This window comes from Cetorhinus maximus, chromosome 7, assembly GCF_964194155.1.
Source record: "Cetorhinus maximus chromosome 7, sCetMax3.hap1.1, whole genome shotgun sequence".
Lineage (NCBI taxonomy): Eukaryota > Metazoa > Chordata > Chondrichthyes > Lamniformes > Cetorhinidae > Cetorhinus > Cetorhinus maximus.
Window position 1 is genome coordinate 82,388,119 of NC_135885.1, and position 24,576 is coordinate 82,412,694.

At 42.2% G+C, this 24,576-nt stretch overlaps 1 protein-coding gene across 1 annotated transcript in view; it reads right to left on the reverse strand.

The window, feature by feature from the left end:
• LOC144682420 (high affinity choline transporter 1-like) overlaps positions 1 to 19,288 on the reverse strand; it is a 44,397-nt gene extending 25,109 nt beyond the window's left edge. The window contains exons 1-6 of the mRNA XM_078544830.1: positions 19,105 to 19,288; positions 14,511 to 14,624; positions 12,813 to 12,968; positions 12,559 to 12,707; positions 4,014 to 4,157; positions 3,527 to 3,680 (exon numbers count right to left, since the gene is read on the reverse strand). Of these exons, the coding sequence (XP_078400956.1) occupies positions 3,527 to 3,680; positions 4,014 to 4,157; positions 12,559 to 12,707; positions 12,813 to 12,968; positions 14,511 to 14,624; positions 19,105 to 19,288 (901 nt within the window). The remainder of the gene's footprint in view (positions 1 to 3,526; positions 3,681 to 4,013; positions 4,158 to 12,558; positions 12,708 to 12,812; positions 12,969 to 14,510; positions 14,625 to 19,104) is intronic.
• Positions 19,289 to 24,576: the final 5,288 nt, after the last annotated feature.

The window sequence follows — 24,576 nt, forward strand, 5'->3', positions numbered from 1 at the left end:
CATGTCTAAGGAAATGGTCGGTCACATCCGCCAGCTACTGCAGGATTTAGTGCCATGGGGACATGGAGGGCATCCACTGCCAGTGGCCATGAAAGTGACTGCAGGGCTCAATTTTTATGCCACTGGCTCCTTTCAGGGCTCCACAGGTGACCTCTGTGGGGTCTCACAAGTCTCCACCCACAAATGTATCCATGAGGTCACAGACGCCATCTTTGCGAGGCCATACAACTTTGTGCATTTCGCCCGGGACCAGGACAGCCAGGATGCAAGAGGGATTGGATTCGCCTAGATCTCGGGTTTCCCACAGGTGAAGAGTGTGACTGACTACACTCACGGGGCATTCAGATCTCTGTTGTAATAAGGGGTCAATGATGTCAACTGCAAGAGCTTCCATTCGCTGGTTGTGCAGCTGGTGTGCGACCACCACAAACGCATGCCGCAAGTCTGTGCGCAGTTTTCAGGGAGTATGTACAACTCCTCCACTCTCAGGGTCCACAGAGGCTGCAGGTTTGGTTCCTTGGGGACAAGAGCTACCTGCAGAGGACGTGGCTGATGACACCCGTGCGGTGGCCTCAGACTGCAGCAGAGCAAAGGTATAATGAGGTTCATGCTGCAACTCGTAACTTGGTGCAGCAAAACTATCCATAGGATCAACTTGTGTTGGGACACTACTATAGGTTGGGGAGAGTAATTGTTGCAAACTGCAATGAAGCTTACAAATATTCGATTAGTGTCTGCAATTAAGAAAAATGCCTCCCTGTTGCTGGTGTACATGAAGACAGTGACTTCAGCATAACTCCTACCATTCATTGTATTGGCCAGTAAGAAAGGAGCCAGGCTCTTCATTGTCATGTTGCCATCATCACCGTCTTAATAATCATCATCTCACTCCTCCTCCTCTTCCTCCTCATCTGTCCTCCTGTTACTGAGACTGACCTGCAGAAGAAGAGGAAATGAACTGGAATGGCTGTGCAGCCCTTAAGAAAAGCAATGAGATAGGGACACCTCTAGATTTTCTTTAAAACGCTGCAGCAGGTGAAAGTGCAGTTTTGCACTCAATTGCCTTCAATTGGCTTCAGCCCATTGACTTCACCATCACTGATAGCCAAACTAGAATGCCTTTCTAGAACTCCATAGCCTGGGTCAGCTGCCATATGTCTGCAATCACTCTGCTGGAGGTAAAAGTGCTGGAAGGACCTTTTAACAGGAGAAGCTAGTGTTGGAAAGAATAGCATGCAAAAAGCAATCCTCGAGGGCAGTTTCAAACAAGTTCCAGAGCTAGAGAGTCTCTGCACAACTATCCACTGTGCAGGGCAATTTGTCATTCCATTTACAAAGTGAAGGTGATGGTCCATAATACCAAAGTGAAAAGGTGAAGGTAGCAGTTCTACTTCCTCAACTGCCCTTGCAGGTTATTGAATCTTTCTGATACTGGTCTGCTATGCTGGAGACAAGAGAGGTGACATTGAATATTATTGCCACCTCACTCCAGCTGGCTCAGGTTACTTCCTTCAGCAGGTTTCTCCCATGCAATCCCAACAATCACTTTCAGTGCCATTTGCTCTATTAGGATCTCATTATATACATAAAAAATATCAGTGTTTGAACCTCCTTGGCATGACAGACTATACACTTTAGAACAAAAACAGAATTACCTGGAAAAACTCAGCAGGTCTGGCAGCATCGGTGGAGAAGAAAAGAGTCGACGTTTCGAGTCCACATGAACCTTCAACACTTTAGAACATGCTTCTCAAGTTATAAACAATTGAAATGATTCATAAAAGCATAGATCAGTCTGAGACTGCTTTCCATGAGTTGATGGGAATTAAATTAAATGTTTTGGATTCTGAAAACTCTTGTGCTGTTATGAAAAGGATCTTGAGAAGTTCAGAATTCTTTTGTAATAATTAATTTCAATTCAATTGTCTGCCTACCCTTCAGGAAGCTGCTGCCTCTACAGGTACTGCAGACTTTTAAGTCTTGCAGCAGCAAGTTTCCTTCCCCAAACCAAATGAGGAGGAACAAGAACAAGAGGATGATGATTATAATGATGACAGCTTATATGGGACATGTTCTTTGGCTCAGCAACAAATGTGGAAAAAAGTTGCGTCATGACAACAGGAAATTGTAACTGAGTGAGATCTACCTGTAGCTTCACCAGCTAACCAAAAACATATTGAACTGTTTAAGGAGGAATTTATTTAAAAAGAAATACAAAAAAAAAGCCACTGACCATAGATGGCTACCACAGTCACCTGATGTCAGGAATTGTAATCTGATCTTTTCTGGAACGTTACTGTATGGGTTGCACTGCTGACATGCTGCTCATGGAATTCTATACCTGGGAGTATCAAGGTCCAATTGTGAGGGACCCTTGAAAGGAAAGCATTAAAATGCAAAGTGCTAGATGTTAATCAAGTGTACTTCTGCTAAGAGAATGGGAACTGCTAGCCAGGCAATTACCCAACAGACATTCAAAACCCCCTGTGGAGGATGAAATAACCCCATCACCTGTTGGTTCCTACTAATTTAAAATGTGTCAGAAGTTTCTAAGATGAAAGATCAAAAATGTGATTACTTGTTTGACAACAATTACTGCAAGGCATGTTAATCGAATTTCTGCTTGGAATATACAGACAGGAAGTTTAAGAATTGGTTTTGCCAAACCAAAAACTAGAGCGAAAAGCCAAAGTCATCTGGAAAAAACTGCTGAAAGGAGCAGTAAAGAAGCTCTCTCTCTCTCTCTCTCTCTCCAAAACTAATATTGTCTCCAGCAAAGTGCAGTTACCTGAATTTCAATTGAACTCCAGGATTTTAAAGGAAACTAGCTAAGTTCAAACAACTGCAAAGTTCAACAATCTACATCTCAAGAACAAGCAAAGGACTTAATCGTATATTCTTTTAACTTATATTTGGACTCTGACTTTTCCTGCTTCTGAAATCAGTGTGTGTGCCATCATGTCTTTTATTATTTTTTTCCCTGGGCTTAGTAAATAATAAACATACTCTTTCTATGACTCAAGAAAACCTGGTTTGATTGGCTCCTTATTAAAAAGTAAATACATTTGGATTGGGAAAGGCATATACGGAGAAAAGAAATTATAAAAAACATTTGTTGCAACCAATCGAGGGGGCTGAATAAAGGGGAACCAGCTCACTCCTCCTCACTTGGTCATAACAGTTGATCCCACCTGTTCTGATGGCCTCAGCTGTGTCACCTCATAGGTGGCTGAAGTCTCATTGCATTGCTGTCCTACATTCCAAAAGGCTGTGAGAAATTTGAGGTCATCATGATTGGCAATGTATAGTTCATTTCTTAGGTTTTGTTTAGATACAGTCAACAAGTTTCCTCTCTCCTCAGAATGCTTAGAAGCTGCATGCCAGTAAAATGAAAACAATACCCTCTGCATGATGGCTAGTTTAGTGTGCTCGCTTATGTCAAGGGCCATCATAATCAGTGTCTCACATGTAGAATAAACAATGCCAGTGTTTTGTTAATCTCAGTATGATGGGTTATATTCCATACCTGTAGAAACAGCAACTGCACCAATAATGATGGAAGGGAAAGACAAAATGAAGCATAAAACACCAGCAATATAAGATGTTTTCTGTGCTTGAGAAACTGATGATGCAGCAAGAACTCGCTGAAAATACACTTGCCAAGGAATACCTCCCAAAGTCTGAAAGAAATTAATAAGGTTGGCATTTTAGATAAAACAAAGATATCCAAGAAGTAAATTATTTAGCAATGGTTATTTCAAGCAATGAAACAATTTAATTGCATGCTTTCATCACAATATCTCAAACACAAGATAATTACAAATGAGCAACTTTTTTTTATTAATCTCCCAAGTGAATCTGACATATATAACTACAACATCTCCTCTTCTCTGTACACTTTATGTCCCTGAATGTTATCACAACAAACCTTGTCACAAAAGCTTTGACAATTTTAATTATGGACTAATTAGCATAATTATAATACCAATGTTTGATATGTGAAGAATTCTAACCATATAAAGTAGATCGTCAATCCATCGGGCAATCTGGTTCACTTTTATTTTACCAATCCATGGGCTCTGGTAAAGTTCATTTACCATGGTATATTTGATGTCAGTAACTGCCGGATTTGTAATGGTGAACGGCACACAAAGCCACTAGTAAGGAAAACAAAATAAAATAATTGTAATTTAATCCTGTTTTACCTTAGATAATCATGAAGGCTCTTTTTAGCATATGATTCTAATATTAAGCAACCAGAGATATTTTATAGCACTTTAAGTGCTGTAACAGTAGTACAATACAATCAACAAGTCAAGCTTACCAGTTTTATGGACAATTATGCTCAGTAACGGTGTAGCTGTGGAACTTATTGTAATTCTGCACTGAGGTGTCTTTTAACATTTTAATACTTTATACAACTAAGTTTAAAATAAATCCCGTAAGATTTCCTGCCAATCATGTTCCAATAATTTTGGCATTTTGATCTGATGTTTAATTAAGGAAATGGGTCAACTTATATATGTTGCTAAGCACAGTTTAAGGCTGTTCCTCCTGCACTTTTGTATTAGCATTCTATAGTGGACTCTTAGTGACACAGTTACTTCAAAAATCTGTAGGCTGTGATCACAATATCTACGGGATCAACAGGAAGGTACCTAATTTGCACGGGGCCATTCTGGATTGACCTATGACACCCATCTGGCCCATGCTACAAAAATCTGTGGATTCTAGGCTCTCCTGAAATCCCTATCTACTTCTACTTTGTACTCCTTTATAAAGGGGGTTGATCGAGAGTTTAGTTAACAAATGTTGTCCTTTCTTTGGGGTCCAGGCTACTCCCTTGCCTGAACTCTCTGGTGGGACCCATTTGCACCCATCTGGTGGCTAGTCCACTTGACCTGCAGCCTCCTGTCTTAGGGAGTTCAATCGAGGTTTAATTCCTGAAGGCATTCATTGATGGGATTGGTTTTATAAGTAGTGAGTGAAGGTTGTTTAAGGAATCCCTGAATCAGCAGGTGCCTAATACAATTGGGTTTTTTTCAGTGGGTTCTATTGGACTACTTCTGCAGCTACAGCAGGAGTTTAGCAGAACCTCTATTGATACTCAAGGTTACTGCATTTAAGTACCCTAGAATAAGGCTGCATTCCTGCTAATGGTTTCTTGAAGTTAATATTGTCACGTTTTATCATTATCAAACATTACTGTCTAATTGCATATTGCAACCTTATCAAAGATAACATTATTAGATTGATTGTAAAACATTATCAGATCGATTGTAAAACATTTAAAGAGGATTGAAGAGAACTTGTTTTTTAAGCCTGACTACAGAAAGTGAGAGACCTTCTGATAAACTTGATTTTTTTGAAAGGGGTTTTGTAATCAGGTCAATGCTGGATGGTGGAGTTTTGGGAGAGATTTTCAAAACAACAGATTATTTTCGAGAAGAGTGGTCATAGCAGTTTGACGGTGCATTGAACTTTTAATGATGTATGAAAATAATATCTTGCAATCTATTTGATTTGCCTCATCCTAGTCTTTTCATGTGTTTATGATTTTTGAAGAAATATGTAGATATTCCCCTATAATTGTAGGTAGCATCACTTTGATTTGTGCAGCAATATCTATTTCCTCAAGAGTCTAAATATGAAGTTTATATAAACTAACATGTCACTTCATACCCTTAGCTTTGAACATTTCTGTAACTCTAAAGTTATGTTGTGTTCTAATCACACTAGAAAATTTAAAAATATTCTTTAGTTTTTCTAATGTATGTAAAATAGCCTGAGCCTATTGGAGCACACTAAAATGTATGGAATTGGAGAAGGAGCAAATCGAATTAAAACTTTGTTAGAAAGGAGGAAACAGAGAGTAGGAGTGAAGGGTGGTTCACTCCTTGAAGTGGTTGGAAGTGGGTAATGGTGTCCCTTCAGGGCTGAAAGGCTGCTGATATTCACTATGTCAATGATATAGATATAGGGATAGAGGGAGCAGATGATACTAAAATAAAAGTCAATAATTATGAAGACCAAAGGAAGCTGCCAGGGCATTACAGCAAAATGGTGGAATGGAGGAGAAAGTAAAATTCAAAAATGTGAAGTGGCACATTGATTTATAAAATATAAGTGAATAATTATATTTTGATTGTGGAAAAGATGGACCATGTAGAAGAACAGAGGATTATTGAGATTCACATTCACAAGAAACACCTCAGGTGCCATAAAAAATTCAAAACTGTGTTTTAAGAGGCATAGGATATTAAAGTCAAGATTTAATGATATGTAAGAAACCTCAGCAAGACCACTGTTGCAGTTCATTGTGCAGTTTTGGTCTCCATACTATAGGAAGTATATTGAGATAGAGCAAGTAATGGTGAAGAATCATTAGGATACTCCCATGTAAGAGCAAATACAAATAAATAGAACTTTAAAAATGAATGCTGTTTGGATAGAACAGAGGAGATTATGAAATGATTTGATAAAGCTGTTTGAAATTATGAAGTGATGAGGCAGAGGCAGATACTTTTGAAGTTATTTGACCGGTTGAAGAGTTACAATCAGAGGATAAGTAACAGAGCTATGGAGAAAGTCTCACTTCTGCCTGAACCCTTGGACCTCATGGAGGCCCTCAGCCAAGCTGCGCACTGGAGTTACTGGTGTTGCCGATTCAGTCGATACCTGAACTCCGGACTCACTCAGAAACCAGATAAGGATCAGGTCAGTGTTCTCCTCTATGCAAGCGGCAGCTATGGCCGACGACATTTTAAGAAGGCAGCAGGTTGAGGAAGAAACCACTAAATACGAGGTGGTCATCAAGGCCTTAGATTCCTACTTTAGCCTAAGGCGCAATACCATAATATACTGGGCAAAATTCAACTGGCGCAGACAGGACCCTGGAGAGAATATCGAACCTTTTAAAAATGCCAATATCACTTAGCAGATAACTGTGGGCATCGGACATTGACAGAGAAGCTCATCAGAGACTGCATCGTAGTGGGCGTGATTGATGAAGCATTGTCAGACTTCTTGCAGTCAGGAGAAGATCCCACTTTGTCCAAAGCGTTACAGTTAGCCAGGCAGACTGAACCTTGCAAGCAAAACAGGTTATGCATCTGGGGTGATAAGGAGCCTTCCTGGGGGCAGACCACCGACTCAGTCCAATTCCTGAACCGTAGAGTTATAAGCACCTGCTGGAAAACAGAGCCAGTAAGAAGAGGGTGCGGTAAGCGCCATTGTTCTATGTCTGTGTTGTGGAGGGAAAAAAACTTCAAAAGCACAAAGCCTGCCCAGTCATTAATGCCGAGAGCTGCTCCTGCTACAAGAGGGGGCATTTTAAATAGTATGCTGCAGCAGGAAGCTTCCATTTTCAGGTCAAAAATTTTAAGGCAGACCATTCCATTCTGCAAGTGTCCAAGAAATAGCTGGTACTGCAGAACAGCACGTATTATTCTTAGGAGAAGTGGTAGATCCACAAGAGTCTTCATTGATAAAACTCCATCCCAATGGCCACAGAAGGACATCGTAGATCTTGCATTTCTCTTTGAGGAGAAGCTAGACAAAGTGGGAGACAGGTGCACCAAGGAAGAAGGTGACCAGCCACAAGATGATATTTTAGACCTTAATTTGCTCTTTCAGGAAAGGGTGGAAGAGGATCATAACCAAAATGCCAGTGAGATCGATGATTTCAAAAAGGAATCCTGTACCTTGCTTTACTTTTTGAAGACAGCGTAGATGATGACAGCCCAGATACCTCTGCTGAGGGGGAAGAGCATATTATTGAAGAACGTGATAAGGTTGAAAATCCATCTGTACAATCTTCTGAAGACACCAATGACATACAACAAGAACCTGATGCAAGAACTCTTTTGTACAATGTAGAACTGAGACCAGAAGTTCTAACTATTGCCACCGTAACCATTGTAGAATAAATCCCTGCTATCATTGTATCTGAAGCTAAATCTGGAGACCAAAAACTACGGAGGTGCTTACTACAGATCTTACTAATGCCATAGATGTGCAGGAAAGTGTAATTTCTCTGGCTCTGCATGTTCCTTTCATTGCTGATGCTGGTGACATGGTATATTCTGATGAAGTTCCAGAGAAGTTCAGGCCCACTGAGGAGCAAACTCACACTGAAGAGTGTGTGCAAGTTGAACCACTAACTACAGAAAAAGAAATTCCTACAGTATTAGCAGGACAATTATCAATTTGTCTTCAGGATATTCTTTGTCCTTCTCTTCATCCGTCTGATTCAGTCATGGATGAGGCATTACATCATACTAGGCTTGTTGCAGCAGTAGAAGTTTGTAGACCTTCTAGAGCTGTACAAACCCTCACAGGAACTGTATGAGCTGCATTCTTTCAAGTAAGACCAGACAGCATTTCAACCTTTCCCCAGAGTACCAAGAAGAAGGGAAAGAAAAAGGAGAAGAAAATAAAGATCTCTGCTCATCACCTTTATCCTGCGGAACAGAAGCAGAAATCTCTGCCTGCGGAGATCGGTGCCTTCCAAGGAAAAGATTATGAGCGGAATCATCCCAGATCTGCGCTAAGCACAGTAGCGGGCGAGTAAAATGACGTTTTACCTGCCAGCCGTGATGGCAGGCTTTCACGCCATATCGTCTCAAACCCGCCTCATTACTTATGCATTCCCAGGAAACACTTCGTTTCTATGGTGGGCAGGCTCTCATTTGCCCATCATGCCATCACCTCACTGCTTCATCACGCCAAGCGCCATATTTAAAGTCCAGCCATGCGTACACATCTCAGTGCTTCCAGCCCATGACTACTACAGGGAAGATGTCCACGAAAGGCAAAAAGACTGTAGACCCCAGGTTTAATGATGCGTCACTGGAATGCCTTTTGGTTGCCATGGAGGCCTGTCGTGATGTCCTCTACCCTTGTTCTGGCTGCAGGATGGTCAGCATCATCACTAATCCAGTATGGCAGGCAGTGACAGTGGTGATCAGTGCCAATGTTCCATAGAAGAGTTTGGCCATCCAACGCAGATAGAGGATGAATGATCTCATCTTTGCAGCCAGGGTATGGCAAGTATCTCATCACTCTAGCCACACACATTCAAGCCCATCGCACATTCACTGGCATCTCACTCACTGCCAGCTCAAGGGACATCACCACCCATTCTCACACACATACCCTCACATGTCCATCTAGCCTCAACTCCTCTGGAGGCTGCCTCCTCAGCCCTCACCATCTTGAGGCCACTTGCATTGATCAACATGTGCCCCCACACATACCCTGGGATACCCACCTTCCGCAATACAGCCCTCATCCTGCAGCCTCTTCCCTTGCCTGAGGTCACTTCTCCCCCTTCCCCAAGCAAGACCTTGCCCTGCAGCTATTGAAAAGCCACCCAAATATGACTGTTTTGGTAGCTAGAGACCTTCCATGAGCTCCCTTACAAGTGATGTGGTGCTGTATGTGAAGCCTGGCGCTGATGACGGCGACTGCTGACCAAAGCAAGGTAGGCAAACAAACCTTGAAGTCCTGAACAAAGTGCGGCCCCCCATGCGCACATCTGGCCTAATAATGATATACTGATGGATTACAATGAGGTTCCCAACATCCGATGGCTGAGAATGCGGCCCACCATTGATGGGCTGAGTGGAAGATTGCAAACTGGTTTCACGCCATCATGAAACCGATTGCACCATATTGTCCACTCACGCCACCGAACACACCCAACGCAGGCGGGAAATCCCAGCCTATGGAGCACATAAATTCTATACATCCTCAAAGAGAGTTAAGACCACAGTCAGGGGTTGATGTCACCGATGTAAGAGAGTGTGGGGGTGGGGGTAATGAGAGTAGGATAACAATGGAAATAGTTTCTGAGTAGAATGACAAACCTGGGGCGAGGTGTAGTATAAGGGGGTAATAGCTATTATGCTAATTGTCAGAGTGCATCATCAGTGATGTTTCAATTATGTCAGATCACATGTAACTGGAACCTGAGGGAAAAAGGTTCTAAAGGAGTCCTGCTAAAGTCTGTCCCTATAAACAGTGTAAATAGCCAATAAATATTCACTCGTTTTCAACAGCATGGTTTCCAGCTCTTGTCTATCCTGAGCTTGGTCATGACATTAATACACACGTGTGGGGCAAGGTGAGGAGGCAGGCCTCCATGAACTACTATAACTGATACGGAGATTGAACTCTCGCTGTTGGCGTCATTCTGCATCACACTCTAGCCTTCTAGCCAAATAGGGCAAATGGACAGTTTTCATATTGTGATATTTATATAATTGTATGTAATATATGTGTAATAAATCAAATAATCTTGCTAATCATGACAACCTACCTATCATCCGGAGGACTAGAGCAAAATGAAAAAGCTCTAATTGAATGACCTACGAACAAATTGAAGGAAAATCTATACTATTCCCTCAGGCAATTCCCTCCTTTCAGGAGTCAACAGGGTAGATCTGCCCCTTGAATGTTAAGCAGGTGAAAGTGTGTCAGCACTGGACTTCCACCTACAACAATGGTAGCCAATTTTCTCATCACTACAAAGTCCATGCAGAAATGATTGCTATGTAAATTTGTTCATTCATTCGTTCATGTTTGCTCTGCCCGAACACAGATCCTTGGCTCATTGCCTGCTGATGCTTCATCCTGAGCCATTTTCTTGGCAGTTTTTGTCAGTGGTAACTGGTAATTGCCTTCCACTCTCAGGGGTTGGGCAGGAAGGTAGGTCCCAAGTCTACCTCAACCAGGACAGGGATGGAACACACAGGTGGAAGGCAATCGCCTGCCACCAGTGACAAACTGCTGTTGGCATTATTTTGAACTGCATGCTAGCCATCTAGCTAACTGAGCTAATGGTGCAACATCCCTGCCAACCCCCAAGTCAATTAAATCCTTCCAAAAAAAGATCAATGTCTGATAAAGAATGAGCTTGAAATTATACATGGATAGAAATAACTAAACTGACATAAATGGTTGAGGACATGATGCCACATGATAATGATTTGAAAGGCAAGTGAAAGGAGAAAGAAAGAGGTAAGCACCTTCTTCACAACCTGTATTGATCTCCACGACTGCTCTTTTGGAAAATAGATCTTACAGACTTCAGATCTTTTCCACATTGCACTTTTCAAAGCCAATGCATGTTCAGTGAAGTCAATTTTTCCACGTAGCAGGGCTGTTCAAAACTATTCCAACTGAGCAACCAAAGTTTTACACAGGCAGCCCCAGGACCGGAGCTCAATAGTTTTCTGGGAGAAATTTGAGCTTTCAGTTATTTATGCTACAATGCAATCTGAATTGTAGCATCATGCACGCGATGTACAAAATGTCACATAATGTTTAACGTTTTAAAAATTGTTTAAATTAAAGTTTTGCTGTCCATCTTTCCATTTTCATCTTTTCCATAATACATGCAATAAATAGAGGTAAGCAAATAATCTCTAAGGTGCAATTGGAAAATTGTGTTTAAAATGTGCACCTGTCTGGCCAAAGTGATATTGTACAAAGTTGCTGTGCAAGCTAATTAGCGTAAGACTGAATGTAAAATCTCCCATGAATCAATCAGCATAATCAAATGTAATTAATTCATGACTGGAGCAGAGCCAATGGAGCTTCACAGTGCTAGGGATTTATTCTTTCACGGGATGTGGGCGTCGCTGGCTAGGCCAGCATATATTGCCCATCCCTAATTGCTCTTGAGGAGATGGTGGTGACCACCTCCTTGAACTGCTGTAGTCCATATGGTGTAGGTACATCCACAGTGCAGTTAGGAGGGAGTTCCAGCATTTTGGCCCAATGACAGTGAAGGAACAGCAATATAGCTCCAAGTCAGAATAGCGTGTGCCTTGGAGGGGAACCTGCAGGTGGTGATGTTCCCATGTGTCTGCTGCCCTTGTCCTTCTAGGTGGTAGAGGTCATGGGTTTGGAAGGTGCTGTCGAAGGAGCCTTGGTGAGTTACTGCAGTGCGTCTTGTAGATGGCATCCATTAGGGTGGATTAGTAAAAAAGGTGGGGAATAATTCCCTTCTGAATGAGGCTGAAGACAATAAGCACTTATTAATTTCTTTGTCATGCAAACTTTTGCAGTAATTGATTTAAATTGTTCTGTACAAACTCTGATGTATTCCTAATTTCCTCTCCCTGGCCTAAAAATGAGTCATCCTTCAAGTTTTTTTTTAAGATGTATGATTTCTGCAGCAGCAGGCCAGGCATAAGGCTTGAACTCGCCTTTAGTCAGCAGCTGATTTGCGTTGGATTCATGTGACCATAGATAAGATGCCTGTGTACCTGAGAACCTGGGAGCAATCTAATGAAATCCCTGAAACAGGTGCAATTGGAGGAAACTTGTATTGTAGTGAATTTTGTGGGTACAGGGTTCAATGGCTGCAATGAAAAGATTGCAGATGTTTGGCCATAGTTACAAACAGAACACATTTATTTATGTCCAAATTTTTGCAATCTTTTATGTTGTTTGACTTGTTTTTACCCAGGAGGAACTCCAGGGTTAATTGTGTTATAGAGATAACTCTTCAGAATTTCTGATATCAGGTTATACTTAGAAAATACTTACCAGGCTGATGATAATGAAAACCATTTGCATCACATCTGTATATGCCACAGAGTAGAGACCACCCAATAATGTGTATATAATAACTATACAAGCTGACAGAATGATGGACAAATAAGTTTCAATATCCAAAATTACCGCCATCGTAGAACCTGAAATAGATGTGAATCATTGTTAATAAATCATGGAATTATAATAAATAAGCCAGCCAACAAATACAATAATATGTATATATTCAGCAAACTTTTAAAACTTACCTAATGCTGCAAGAATAGCAGCTGACCAGAATATATCTCCTAATACAGCTGGAATAAAGAGGAGACTACCCATGATATTACCAAATTTAATCTGGAATGGGTCCATCATGGTGACATATTGATTGGTCCTCATTGGTTTTGCAAAGAAAAGGCCACCTGCATTAAAAGTAAAAGTGGAAGCTATATTTATAAGGGCAAAACATCTACACATTGCAATTCTGTTTGTTTTGCTAGGATGTGCCTTACCACTGCCCCCCAGTGTTGACCCTGCCAAAGTTGATGGGACCAGTGGGTAGGCACCTTATTAGCATGACAGCAATGGTACAAATCACTATTCGTGGCACTCAAATACTAACCCCTCCTCTGCTCCACCCTAACCAACCCAATTCCAGCTATGGTCTCTTACACGGCCCCCTGTTAATAAACATGTTTTAAAAGGTAGAACCACTCTCTTCAGGTGCTCAGGCTTTTGGGGCCCACTTTTCTCCTTCTGAATCCCAGTATAGCTCAACTTGCTCAGCATTGATACACTTGGTGTCAACTGGGACAAAGTAGTGGGACCTTTTGCATGAGCTGGTTTCTGCTCCCAGCTCTGACTTTTTGCTCTCATTTATCTTAAAAGCCAAAGGAAGCCCCAACTCTTTCAAGGCAAATAGAACAGAATCCCAATCCCCAAAATCTCTTAGACCCAGTGAAACAATGAAAAATTTTGGCTCCCTAATATATGGCACTTGCATCTATGTTTATATGATCAGATTGTAAGGAACTGTGTAACCATTTGGCCCATCAAACCAGTTCCTTCAGATGCACAACATTCCATTTGAATTGGTCGAGACTCACAAATTTATTTCAGCTCCCAAGAAAGTAAACTGTGAATTCTTTGCCTGGGCTCAAAACTAAACTGAACAAAACTTCCACAATCTCAACTTATCTAATGTACAATATTCAACTGACAAGTGCTCTGCTGATGATGGTACCGGCAGGATTGGGGTTGTAGGTACATTTTAATATTTGATGATTAAGGGCTGGTCATACTTCAGTAACATTTAACTTCTTTCAAATCCATATCCTTTTTATAAAAGTATTCTGATTTTCCCATCTTGATGATCTCTTCACATTATTCACCAATCTTAGATCCCTAGCTGTGAGGCGACCAACTCCCAGAACTCTGCTGATGGTGAGTTTCTATTAGGCAGCATTTAAGAACAACCAAATTTCTCTCCAATTTTCCTCTCTTTCCTGAGCAAAGTGCTTGGTCTTCACTTGCTTACTCATAGTTATACAGCTGAGATCAACAGCTTACCACTTAGAAAATTGTGGGTGAAAACCTGTGTCCTATTGTTTTGTGGTGAAACACATTCGAGTGCCAGTGTTTTGTGCCATTGCATTATCTTTATAAATTACATGAATACCTAATTTCTTGACTATAATGTCATTCACTGTGCTTTTGTTATCCAATGAACTTTTCAAATTTTGTTTAATTTAAACCAATACAGGTTATAAACATGCTTAAAAGATTAAATAAATTCCTTAGGTGTAATATACTGCGCAATACTTTCTCCAGGATACCAGCTGAACAACGACAAAGTTCCTGGTCACACATTTACTTTTGTTTAAGAGGATTGCATCTTTGCTTGCACTTAAATCTGTGTAGCTGGACTAATCTTGCATTGTGCCATTTTGTTTATTAGCTCTTACCTAAAATAAGACTCAAACAATAAGTTATGGGTGCCTGTGTCCAGCTTATTCCACGATGTGGCAGATAAACTATTTCAGCAATTCCATTGATGAAGCCTCCTCCAACCCATGTTGCTGTAAAAAGTAAAGCTCAAAAGTAAGATGGTTTATATGAACTTGTAACTTGGTGCCATAGCTACAATAGTCACACCGACATATGCATGATTCCCAAATTACCATATATGACAGATTTTATAGAGGTTAAAATTGTTTTCACTTCGACTTTAGGTGCATTGCTTAACATGCTTGTGTAAAATTACTATGTTCATAATTTTAATGAAGTTGCTAACCCATTTCAAATCATTATATATCATTATTTCTTACATTACAATAACTACACTTCAAAAGTACTTCATTGACTTGAAAATGCTTGGGATGTTCTGAAGTCATGCAAGTATAATATAATAACATAGTATAAATATAAATGCAAGTTTTCCTTTCTGTTAGGTATGGTTCTGTAGAGAAGTTAAACAGGAGGATGCACTGGGCTGGGCCATCTCTTGGCGCAGAATTTAGCCCATGTCGAGCGGGCTCGGCTGGGGCGATCAGGGGAGGTTGGGAAGCTGACCCCTGCGCGCGATTGGGACTGGACTGTGATTTCATGCTGGAGGGCCAGAACTGCCTCAGGGAGATGTAGCAATATATGAACAAAAAGAAAATAAAAATGTAATGAAATATGTTCCCTCATGTGACTCTTTCATATATTTGCTATCTTCAGACTTGACTACTGCAATGCATTTAAGACCTGCTGTGCCACACTTATATTAATGAAGGTGTGACATTGTAATTTAGTTGCCATAATCTTACTAGGCGGATTCTTGAAGATTAGACCACATGATCAGCTATTCTATTGCAACCACCAATTGCAAAAGAGCATAGCATTCTTCAAGATTGTGTTTTTTGAAGTTAGAAAGGGAAAATGGACATCTTACACTACTGTGAGAACTTAGAGAAGACTTTGGACCCCCACCATTATGGTCTAGACCAAGACAGAACTCCAGAGAACCCCAAATTGGAAAACAAAAAGTCAGGTGGAGCAGTTAGACAACGTTTTCACCCCATTTCCCATGCTTTCTCATTTCTATTGGTGGGGTTGGGGGAGGGTGTTTCTGTGAGCAGATCATCTGGCCACTCCGCCTCTAATAAGGCATATCTGGGGATTCTGGGAGTTCCACCCATTCCGTATCTTCAGGAGAACTCTTGTCAGCCGAGAGTTTGCATGAGTCCTGCTGCAGCCTTAAAAAGGCCCCCTTTCTTTTGGTCAGAGAGGAAATCAATCCAAGAAGGACAGATCACACTCAATAAGAGGTCCTTTTCTCCACAGAAGATTAAAAAAAAAAATGGCCCCTCCTCAGCCCTCACTACACCAGTGGAGCAGCATGCAATCTTTGCTAAATGTTTAGAATGGGTTCCACTGAAGCACAATGTGCCTGTCCCACATATGTAAACGATCATGTTCCCATAATTTGGGATGGGGTCTGAACCTCTGCATTTGGCCACGCTGCTATGCTGCTATTCCACCAGTGGAGTGGTCCTATAGGAATTTCAGGCCCCCTTATCAATCCCTGACTTCCAATATACAATAAAAACAAACTGATTCCCTATTAAATAGTTTAACTATGCTGGGTGTAAAACTTGTTTCAAATTGGCAGGTGACATTACCTCTTGCATGCAATATTTTACTAAGCTGCCACACAAACATAGTGAAGTTCAGCTTTAGAGGGAGTTCAGGCTTGAAGTGCCATTGGACAAGATTATTTTCTTCTGTAATTATGTGTGAAGTGATTAAGAGGAGTTTTGATTGTTGTGAGAAGATGAGGGGTTTCTGGATCAAACTCTCCAGACTGTGTTCAGCTAGGAGGCAGCGTTGGACAATTCAAGTCAGAGGGATAGTGTAGGAAGAATGAAGCAGCTGCAGCAGAGGGAGACGTAGCTCACGTATGCTCACAGGATCCCTGAATTGTTAGAACTGTCCAATATAGTGTTGGACAAGTGTAAGGTGGACAGTTTCAACCACGAAGAGAAAGGTGGTCATGAGCATCACTGAGGAGAAGTGGACTGCCCAAGAGAGTGAGAGGCAAATGGAGAGTGGTAGCAATGCAGAATCTTATAGTCAAGGGCATTGAGCCAGAGTCCTGAGAGGTATGTTGCCTCACTGGTGCTAGGTTGATGGACATAGAATGGATGGAAAAACTTCTGGAAAAAGAAACAGAGCAGAATTCAATACTTGGTAAGGGGGTGTCATTGGCACTGTGCAGGTGGCAGGAAGAGTAGGTACTCAGCTTTGATCAGGTTTTGATCAGGATCAGCACCCTTTGGCATCATGGGGGCAGAAGAACGAGGGGCAATGCTGCCAAGGGCACAGAAGCGACACAATCAATGCCACTTGCTCAGTAGGGCAAGCAGGCCATTGGGCTTCTGGGGATGCGATTCCAGTGCCTGGACTAGTTGGATGATGCCATGCAGTACAGTCCTGCAAGGGTCTCAGTCATTGTAGTAATCCATTGCATTCTCCATAACATGGCCCTCCAGAGAAGTGTGGACCTTGAGGTCGGTGAGGCCCTGGAAGGAGACAGCTCATTATTGGAGCAGCAGTAGCAGGAAGTAAATGAGGAGGAGGAATTGGAGACTCAAGGAGATGATGCTGAACATAGAGAAGCTTTGCTGCAAGGCAAGGTTGCCTCGTCCTGCCACCCTCCGGCAAGAGAACCTCCCTCCTCTCTCACACAGCCTCCTGCATTAGATCTAGGTCGACATCGATGAACCAGGGGGAGCTCTTCCACAGGTGCCAGGCCTCTGGCTCCCTGTGACACCTCACTTGCCTCTGGTGCAGTGGGAAGGCTTTGACACAAACCACAGATTTCTTCCTCACGATAACCAGCAGCCTCTGTAATGGCGGTTGTGGTGTGTCAAAATGGGTCTCCTACTTCATCTGACCCACCTCTGTTCCTGTCCCCACACTGGCTCTAAATGGTCAGGAAACCTGTTTTTATATCAATTGAGAGCTTCCCTAGGTGAAAATCTTAACTTTAACCAGTTTCCACCGGAGGCCAATTCTGACCCAAAAACAAATCCAGCTCCTGTTTCCTAACTCTGTGGCAAAAATCCACCCAATGTTTCAGGTTGATCACCAGAACTGTTCTGATCAAAGGGCATCGTCTGGAACCATGAACTCTGTTTCTCTCTCCACAGATGTCGCTTCAGTGAACAGGTTGTTAGTGAGTAAGTATTGCTTGATAACATTGTTGATGATCCCTTCCTTCACTTTGCTGGTGATTGAGATTAGACTGATGGGACATTATTTGACTGAATTAGATTTGTCCTGCTTTTTAGACAAGACATACCTGCGCGATATACCACTTTGCTGGCTAGATGCCAGTATTGTGGCTGTACTGGAACATGGCTAGTTCTGGACAATAAGTCTTCAGCACTACACGCAGGATGTTGCTGGTGCCGTATCCAGTGCCTTCAGACATTTCTGGCATCACATGGAGTGAATCAAATTGGCTGAAGACTGGCATCTATGATGGTGGAGACCTGAGGCTGAAATGGATCATCCGCTTGACACCTCTGGCTGAAGATGGTTGGAAATGCTTCTTTTGATGCTGATCTTTCACATGCTGGGCTCTGGCATTATTGAGGATGGGGATGTTCAAAGAGTCTCCTCCTCCTGTTAGTTGTTCAATTGCCCACCAATTAAGGGGATACTGTGGCATAGTGATAAGGTCTTTCAGCTAGTAAGCTAGAGACCCAGGCTAACGCTCTAGGGACATAGGTTCAAATCCCACCATGGCAGCTGGTGGAATTTAAATTCAATTAATAAAAATCTAGAATTAAAAAGGCACAACAATGAAACCACCATTGATTGTCATAAAAACCCATTTGGATCACAAATGTCCTTTAGGGAAGGAAATCTGCACTCCTTACCTGGTCTGGCTGATATATGACTCCAGATGCACAGCAGTATGATTGATGCTTAACGGCTCTTAAATGTAATTAGGGATGGGCAACAAATGCTGGCCTTGCTGGTGACGCCCAAATCCCATGAACAAATAAAACACCATTTACAACTGGATGTGGAAAGACTACAAATATTTGATCCGATTCATTGGTTATGGGATTGTTTAGCTCTTTCAATTATATGCTGTTTCCATTGCTGAGCATTCACGTAGCCTTGTGTTGTAGCTTTGTTGGCACCTCATTCGTAGGAATGCCTAGTATGAGTGTGGCTTCTTTAACTTCTTATTGAACACTGCATATTATATACCAGCTGGAGTTCCCTTCATACTTGTTGATTGAACCAATGGATTAGATTTTACCTAATTCCATGATAAATTAATCACTTTAAAAATAGACAACTAGGATCTACTCCGGTGACTTGTTGGGTTCTGTCGAATGTGACTGTATTAGACAGGAAAGGTAGGGCATTGCAGGTTGCCCACTCTACAAGTGTTTGGAATTTGGATTTCACAACTTCTGATACCTAGAAGATTGTTTTTATTTGGCAACGAAAGTGGCGTTCAGCAGCTTTACTTTTCCAGATATGTCTATTTACCTGTTGTCGTAAAAATCCCAACCAAGGTTCCAATGTTCCTCCCTCCAACCATGGCCACCTCACTTTTGTCTCCAGTGCATTTTTTCTCTTCCTGCTTCGATTTTCGAGCAGCCCAAATTCCAGTTGCAAGAATTAGCACATAGAAGACAATGACTGCCACAAGTCCAGGGATGTTAACAGCCATTTTCCTCAGAACCTTCTGGAGAAAAGGAAATGTTGTTTTCAGCCTTTCGTGCATGCACAGAACTTCTCATCACATGTCTATTTGTATTTGCTAGAGAAATCTGTCTTACAATGTTTAAAATTTGTTTATGGAAGACAATTCTGATCGATTTAACATTCATTGCTAAGATACTATCTGGAATTCTCGCCAGAAGTATGGAAGCCTCTTTTGTTCTTCCTTAAAAATCTGCATGCTAAAAAAAATTATTCTGATTGTGTTGATTGATTAGTACAGTTTTAACCACGCTAACCTTAACTAATCTCCCTCAACTGTAAACAATCAGAAAAGATTAGCTGCTATTTATTCACCCTGAGGTAGGTGTGTGAGGGAAATGCCTGATGTCAATCAATATGCTTTGAATCTGCCATCTGTAGTCTTGACAAGGCTAACATGTCAACTTGAAACTGGGAAAACCTCTACATATCTGAACTACTCAAAATTTTAACATTAATCTACAACTATAATCTTTCTTCATGATAGCTCAAACTTGGGAGCCAGAGTTCCAAATTAGCACTACAATTTCAAACTGAGCTACTCCATATAACCTCCTGCAAATATAAAGCCTGGTGCTATAACATATTTAAATCATTATAACGTAATGCAAAGAGATCTAGTGGATATTAATAATATATATCCTGGAAAGTAACAGCTAAGTTACATCAGTAAAAGATGTGTGTATGTTTATAGAAATGAAGGGTTAAGAAGCATGATCAAAAATGATTCATAGCATCATCGTACAGCACATAAAGAGACCATTCAGCTGATTGTGTCTGTGCTGGTTCTTGAAAGATGTTACCAATTAGTCTCTGCTCTTGCTCTTTCCCCATAGCTCTGCAATTTTTCCCTTTCAAAATAATGATTCAATTCTCTTTTGCAAGTTACTATTTAATTTGCCTCCACCGCCCTTTAAGGTACTGCATTCCAGATCTTAATAGGTGGTTGCATATAAAAAAATCTCTTCACCTCCCTTTAAATAATTATTTAAAATTATTTTAAACCCATGGGCAGAATTTTCCGGTCGGCGTGTAGGGGCGGGCCCGACATGACGACTCGTAAAATGACGCGTGATGATGTTGGGCGAGCGTCCCAACGTCATCACACACCATCGTGATATTTCGTTCAGCAGGCGCGCACCAGAGTCGGCTGCGCGCCCGCTGACATGTAATTAATTGAAGCACTTGTGAACACTGCCCATCCAACCTTAAGGTTGGCGGGCAGGCGAAATAGCCAAGCAGCCTTCGCGCTTTTCAGGAAACCTCATCTACTAGCGGGATGAGGTTTCCTGAAGCTTTTATTAAATAAATAAATAAATTTCCACAAATATAAAAACATGTCCCAACTCATGTGACACAGTCATGAGGGGATATGTTTGAATGAATTTTTAAGCTTTTTATTTAATCATTTTAATATCGATTCAACCTCACTGAGGCAGCTCCATGCCTCAGGGAGGTTGAAGCACTCTTTTGCGCACATGTGTGAAAGAGCGCTGGCCCCGACTCTCCCTTCTCCCCCATCCGCACAGGTAACGCTGAGGGCTACCACAGTATTACACTAGGCGGGCCTTAATTGGCTCACCCGCATAAAATGGTGGCGCGATCGGCTCTGCGCCCACCCGTATTAGGAAAAATCCTGCCCTATGTTTTCTAGTTATCAACTCTCCTGCCAGTATGAGCAATTTTTTCTTATTTACTGTATGGTAACCCTTCGTGATTATGAACACCTCTATTAAACCTTCCTTTAACATTCCCTGCTTTAAGGAGAACAATCCCGGCTTCTCTAATCTCTGCAGGTAACGGAAGTCCCTCTTCGCTGAAAACATACATGTGAATTTCCTTTGAAACCTCTCCAAAGCTTTAACACCATTCCTAGAATCTAATTCCCAGAATTAGACCCAATGGGCTGAATTTTACTGTGCCTACTGTTGCATATTGGTTGTGACTGGCTAAGGAACGATTGCTGAGACATGGGTTTGCCTGAACAATTTATTGGATGAACATAACTTATATACAGATATACAAGACTATAGATGTTACTCAGTCTAAACCATGAGCATTCTCTTCTCCACTCTTGGTCATGTGTCTCTTACATCATTATGTGGGTGGTGCTGTTTCTCCAGTCCCACACATTAACCTTTTCAACCTTGAACATCCTAATACTACATCTCCAATCTTTGTCCATATATACTTTATATTTATGTTTACATATTACCCCCTCTGCCCCCAAGTCTCTAACTTCATGGATTCAATCAGTCTGGAGGTTCCACGACTCTCTCTGATCATGTTCTTGTCAGACTTGAAAAATCAGTAGCCTCTCTTTGGACCTCTTTACTTTGACTTATTTGGCCTTTGGTAAGAGTTGCAGTATCTGGTGCATTGTTAGTTTGACTGTTGCCATCTAGTTCGTCCAAACAGATGATGGATGTTCTCTTATTTGGATCGAGACTTAATCCTCTTTTTCCTCTGCTTGCTGTTACATCTCTCTCAATCTGATGCTTCTCTCTCATGACTAGGTTTTGTGAGTTTGCCCCTTCCTTTGCATTTGATATGCTCCCTTTCCTCGTCTGTTGAGTTTACCCTGGTTCCTTTTGGTGGTTTTGTCCATCTTTCTTTACACCTGGATTTATGACTCCTTATAGCCTCTTGTGTGTAAACTCTTGGGTAATCCTGGACTACTGCTTCTGGAAGTGAATATTTAGGCAGGTTAAGAAGCTGTGAGGAAGGGACTTGATCAGCATCCTGCTTTCCCCCCAATTCCAGTAACCCTGGTGTAGCAGTAAGATCTGTGTCATTCAATGCAGAAGAAAGAGGCGGATATTGCATGGTTTGGGTCTGTTTGTAGTTCTGGACTTATTTGACTGATTGCATTCTTAACTACCACTTGTGGTGGATGGGTAGCTGTGGGTGCATTTACAAAGGGGTCACCACTATCGGGTAAATGTGGATATCAGTGTATTTGATCACTTGAGTTTCATCTTCCACCTTCTCAGCTGACTCACAAAATGATGAAGGAACATGGTCGCACTCAGGTACTCATTGATCCAATTGGTTTATTACCTCTTCAGTGAGAACAAGTTTAGTCACCGTCACCTGGAATCTTCCTGACAGTGTCACATGAGCGGACATGTCAGGGATTTTTTTTCTACTTTTAATAATTTGTACATTCGAGACGATCTCCCTGAGGCAGCACTTAGCCTCAGGGAGATGAGTGCGCTCTTTCATGCGCATGCGCGAAAGAGCACACTCTTGGGTTTAGGGATTCCCCCCCGCCCACACAGGGAGTGCATAGCGCTTCTGTGCGGACCTCACGTAAAATGGCGGCGTGCCCCCAATCGTGGGTGCCAATTGGAGGTTTCCACGCGCCCACACTTCAACTCACCCCCCCTGCCCCGACGGGGGGAAAATTCTGCCCTAAATCTTTAGGAGGTTTTCCTTGATTATTTAAACTTCTGTTGCAGTAATGGAGTTTTCCCATGACCAGCCTTTCACTGAAACCCACAGTGGTCACTGGCCCTTTTTGGTAATTGTTCCTAATCTTTGCAGAATTTTTAAACTTCTTGCTGAAAGTTACTATTAAGCAGTGTTCACTGCTTTCCTCCCACTGAAGAATCGTTCTAAGCAGCTGAAATTTTTTTCAACTGCTGCCACGCAGTCGCCATGTGTAATGGCGCCGACCTCGGACCCGAACCACGGGATGTTTGGAAACCCGCGCAGGCAGGAATTGGAATTTGCTCAGTGCTGCCTGTTTAATGCGCCATTAATTTGAAGATTTTGAGCCTTATTCAGGGTTTGCTCACCCTTCCTCGATCATCGCCAGGTTCTTTGACTCGCTTCTGGATCGGGATTTTTCATGGACCGCCACGTGCTATGCTGCAGCTCTTAGTAAGCTGAGCAGTTGATTTTTCTCTCTGCCTCTCAGCCTCCGCATCTTCTATGGAGCTCTTTTGAAGATTTTCAACTGTCTTACCGAAGTTTTAAGTTTTAGCACCTTTTTCAGGTCAGACTTGCAAACGTTTTTAAAGTTGATTTTCGGAGATTTCAGGGTCCTGCACAGCTGCCACCATGTTGTATGTTGGTTGTGACTGGCTAAGGAATGATTTCTGAGACATAGGGCAGAATTTTCTCTTCCACGTGCGGGGGCGGGCCCCACATGACGACGCATGAAATGACACGCGGTGATGTCGGGCATGCGTCCCGACGTGACTGTGCATCATTCCTACCTTTTATTTGGCGGACACGCACTGGAATCGGCTGCGCACCTGCTGAACTGTCAAGGACCTGTTAAGGCCATTAATAAACCAATTAAACAAATTGACAGGGCTGCCCATCCAACCTTAAGGTTGGCGGGCAGGCGAAGAGCCCAAGCGGCCTTCGCGTTTTGCATGAAACCTCATCCATGGGCGGGATGAAGTTTCATGAAGGTTTTATTGAATAAAGAAACATTTTTTAAACATTTCTAAACATGTCCCAGCTCATGTGACACTGTCACATGAGGGGACATGTGTAAATGATTTTTAACTTTCTTTATTTTAAACTTTAAGCCTGAAGTTAATCTTTCTGAGGCAGCTCCATGCCTCAGGGAGATTTCTGCACTCTTTCTTGCGCATGCGTGAAAGAGCGCTGGCTCTGACTCTCCCTCCTCCCCGCTGAGCACTACCGGGCGCTCATCATGCTGGGTGGGCCTTAAGTGGCCTGCCCACGTAAATTGGCAGTGCACAGCCGATAGCGGGCAGCGATTGGCTCCACGCCCGCCCGTGCCAGCTCCCGACCGGCCCGCCCGACAGGCAGAAGATTCTGCCCATGGGTATGTCTGAACAATAACTGGTTTCTTGGGTGAACATAACTATAAACAGATATACAAGACTATAGGTGTCATGAGTATTCGCCTCTTGACTCTTAGTCATGTGTCTCTTACATCATCATGCAGGCGCTGCTGTTTCTCCAGTCGTACACATTAACCCTTTCAACCCTGAACACTCTAATACTACACTGATGAGCTGGGGGGAGTCCGACAGTGTGTGGGAAGCACAGAAAGATATTAAGGATATCTGTCAGTGGCTTTTTAACTCAGCCACTTCAATATTATTTTCCTCCTCGGTTTCAGGCCAATTAGTGGCAGTGGGCATTATGTGAATCTGCATGATGAACTCACAACTCCAGTTTTTAAAGGGGCAACCCAAACATGCAAGTTGAATGAGTTGGAGTTGGCTGTCAGAGAACCAGAAGTGTTGTAATGGGGTCAGGATGGGCAAA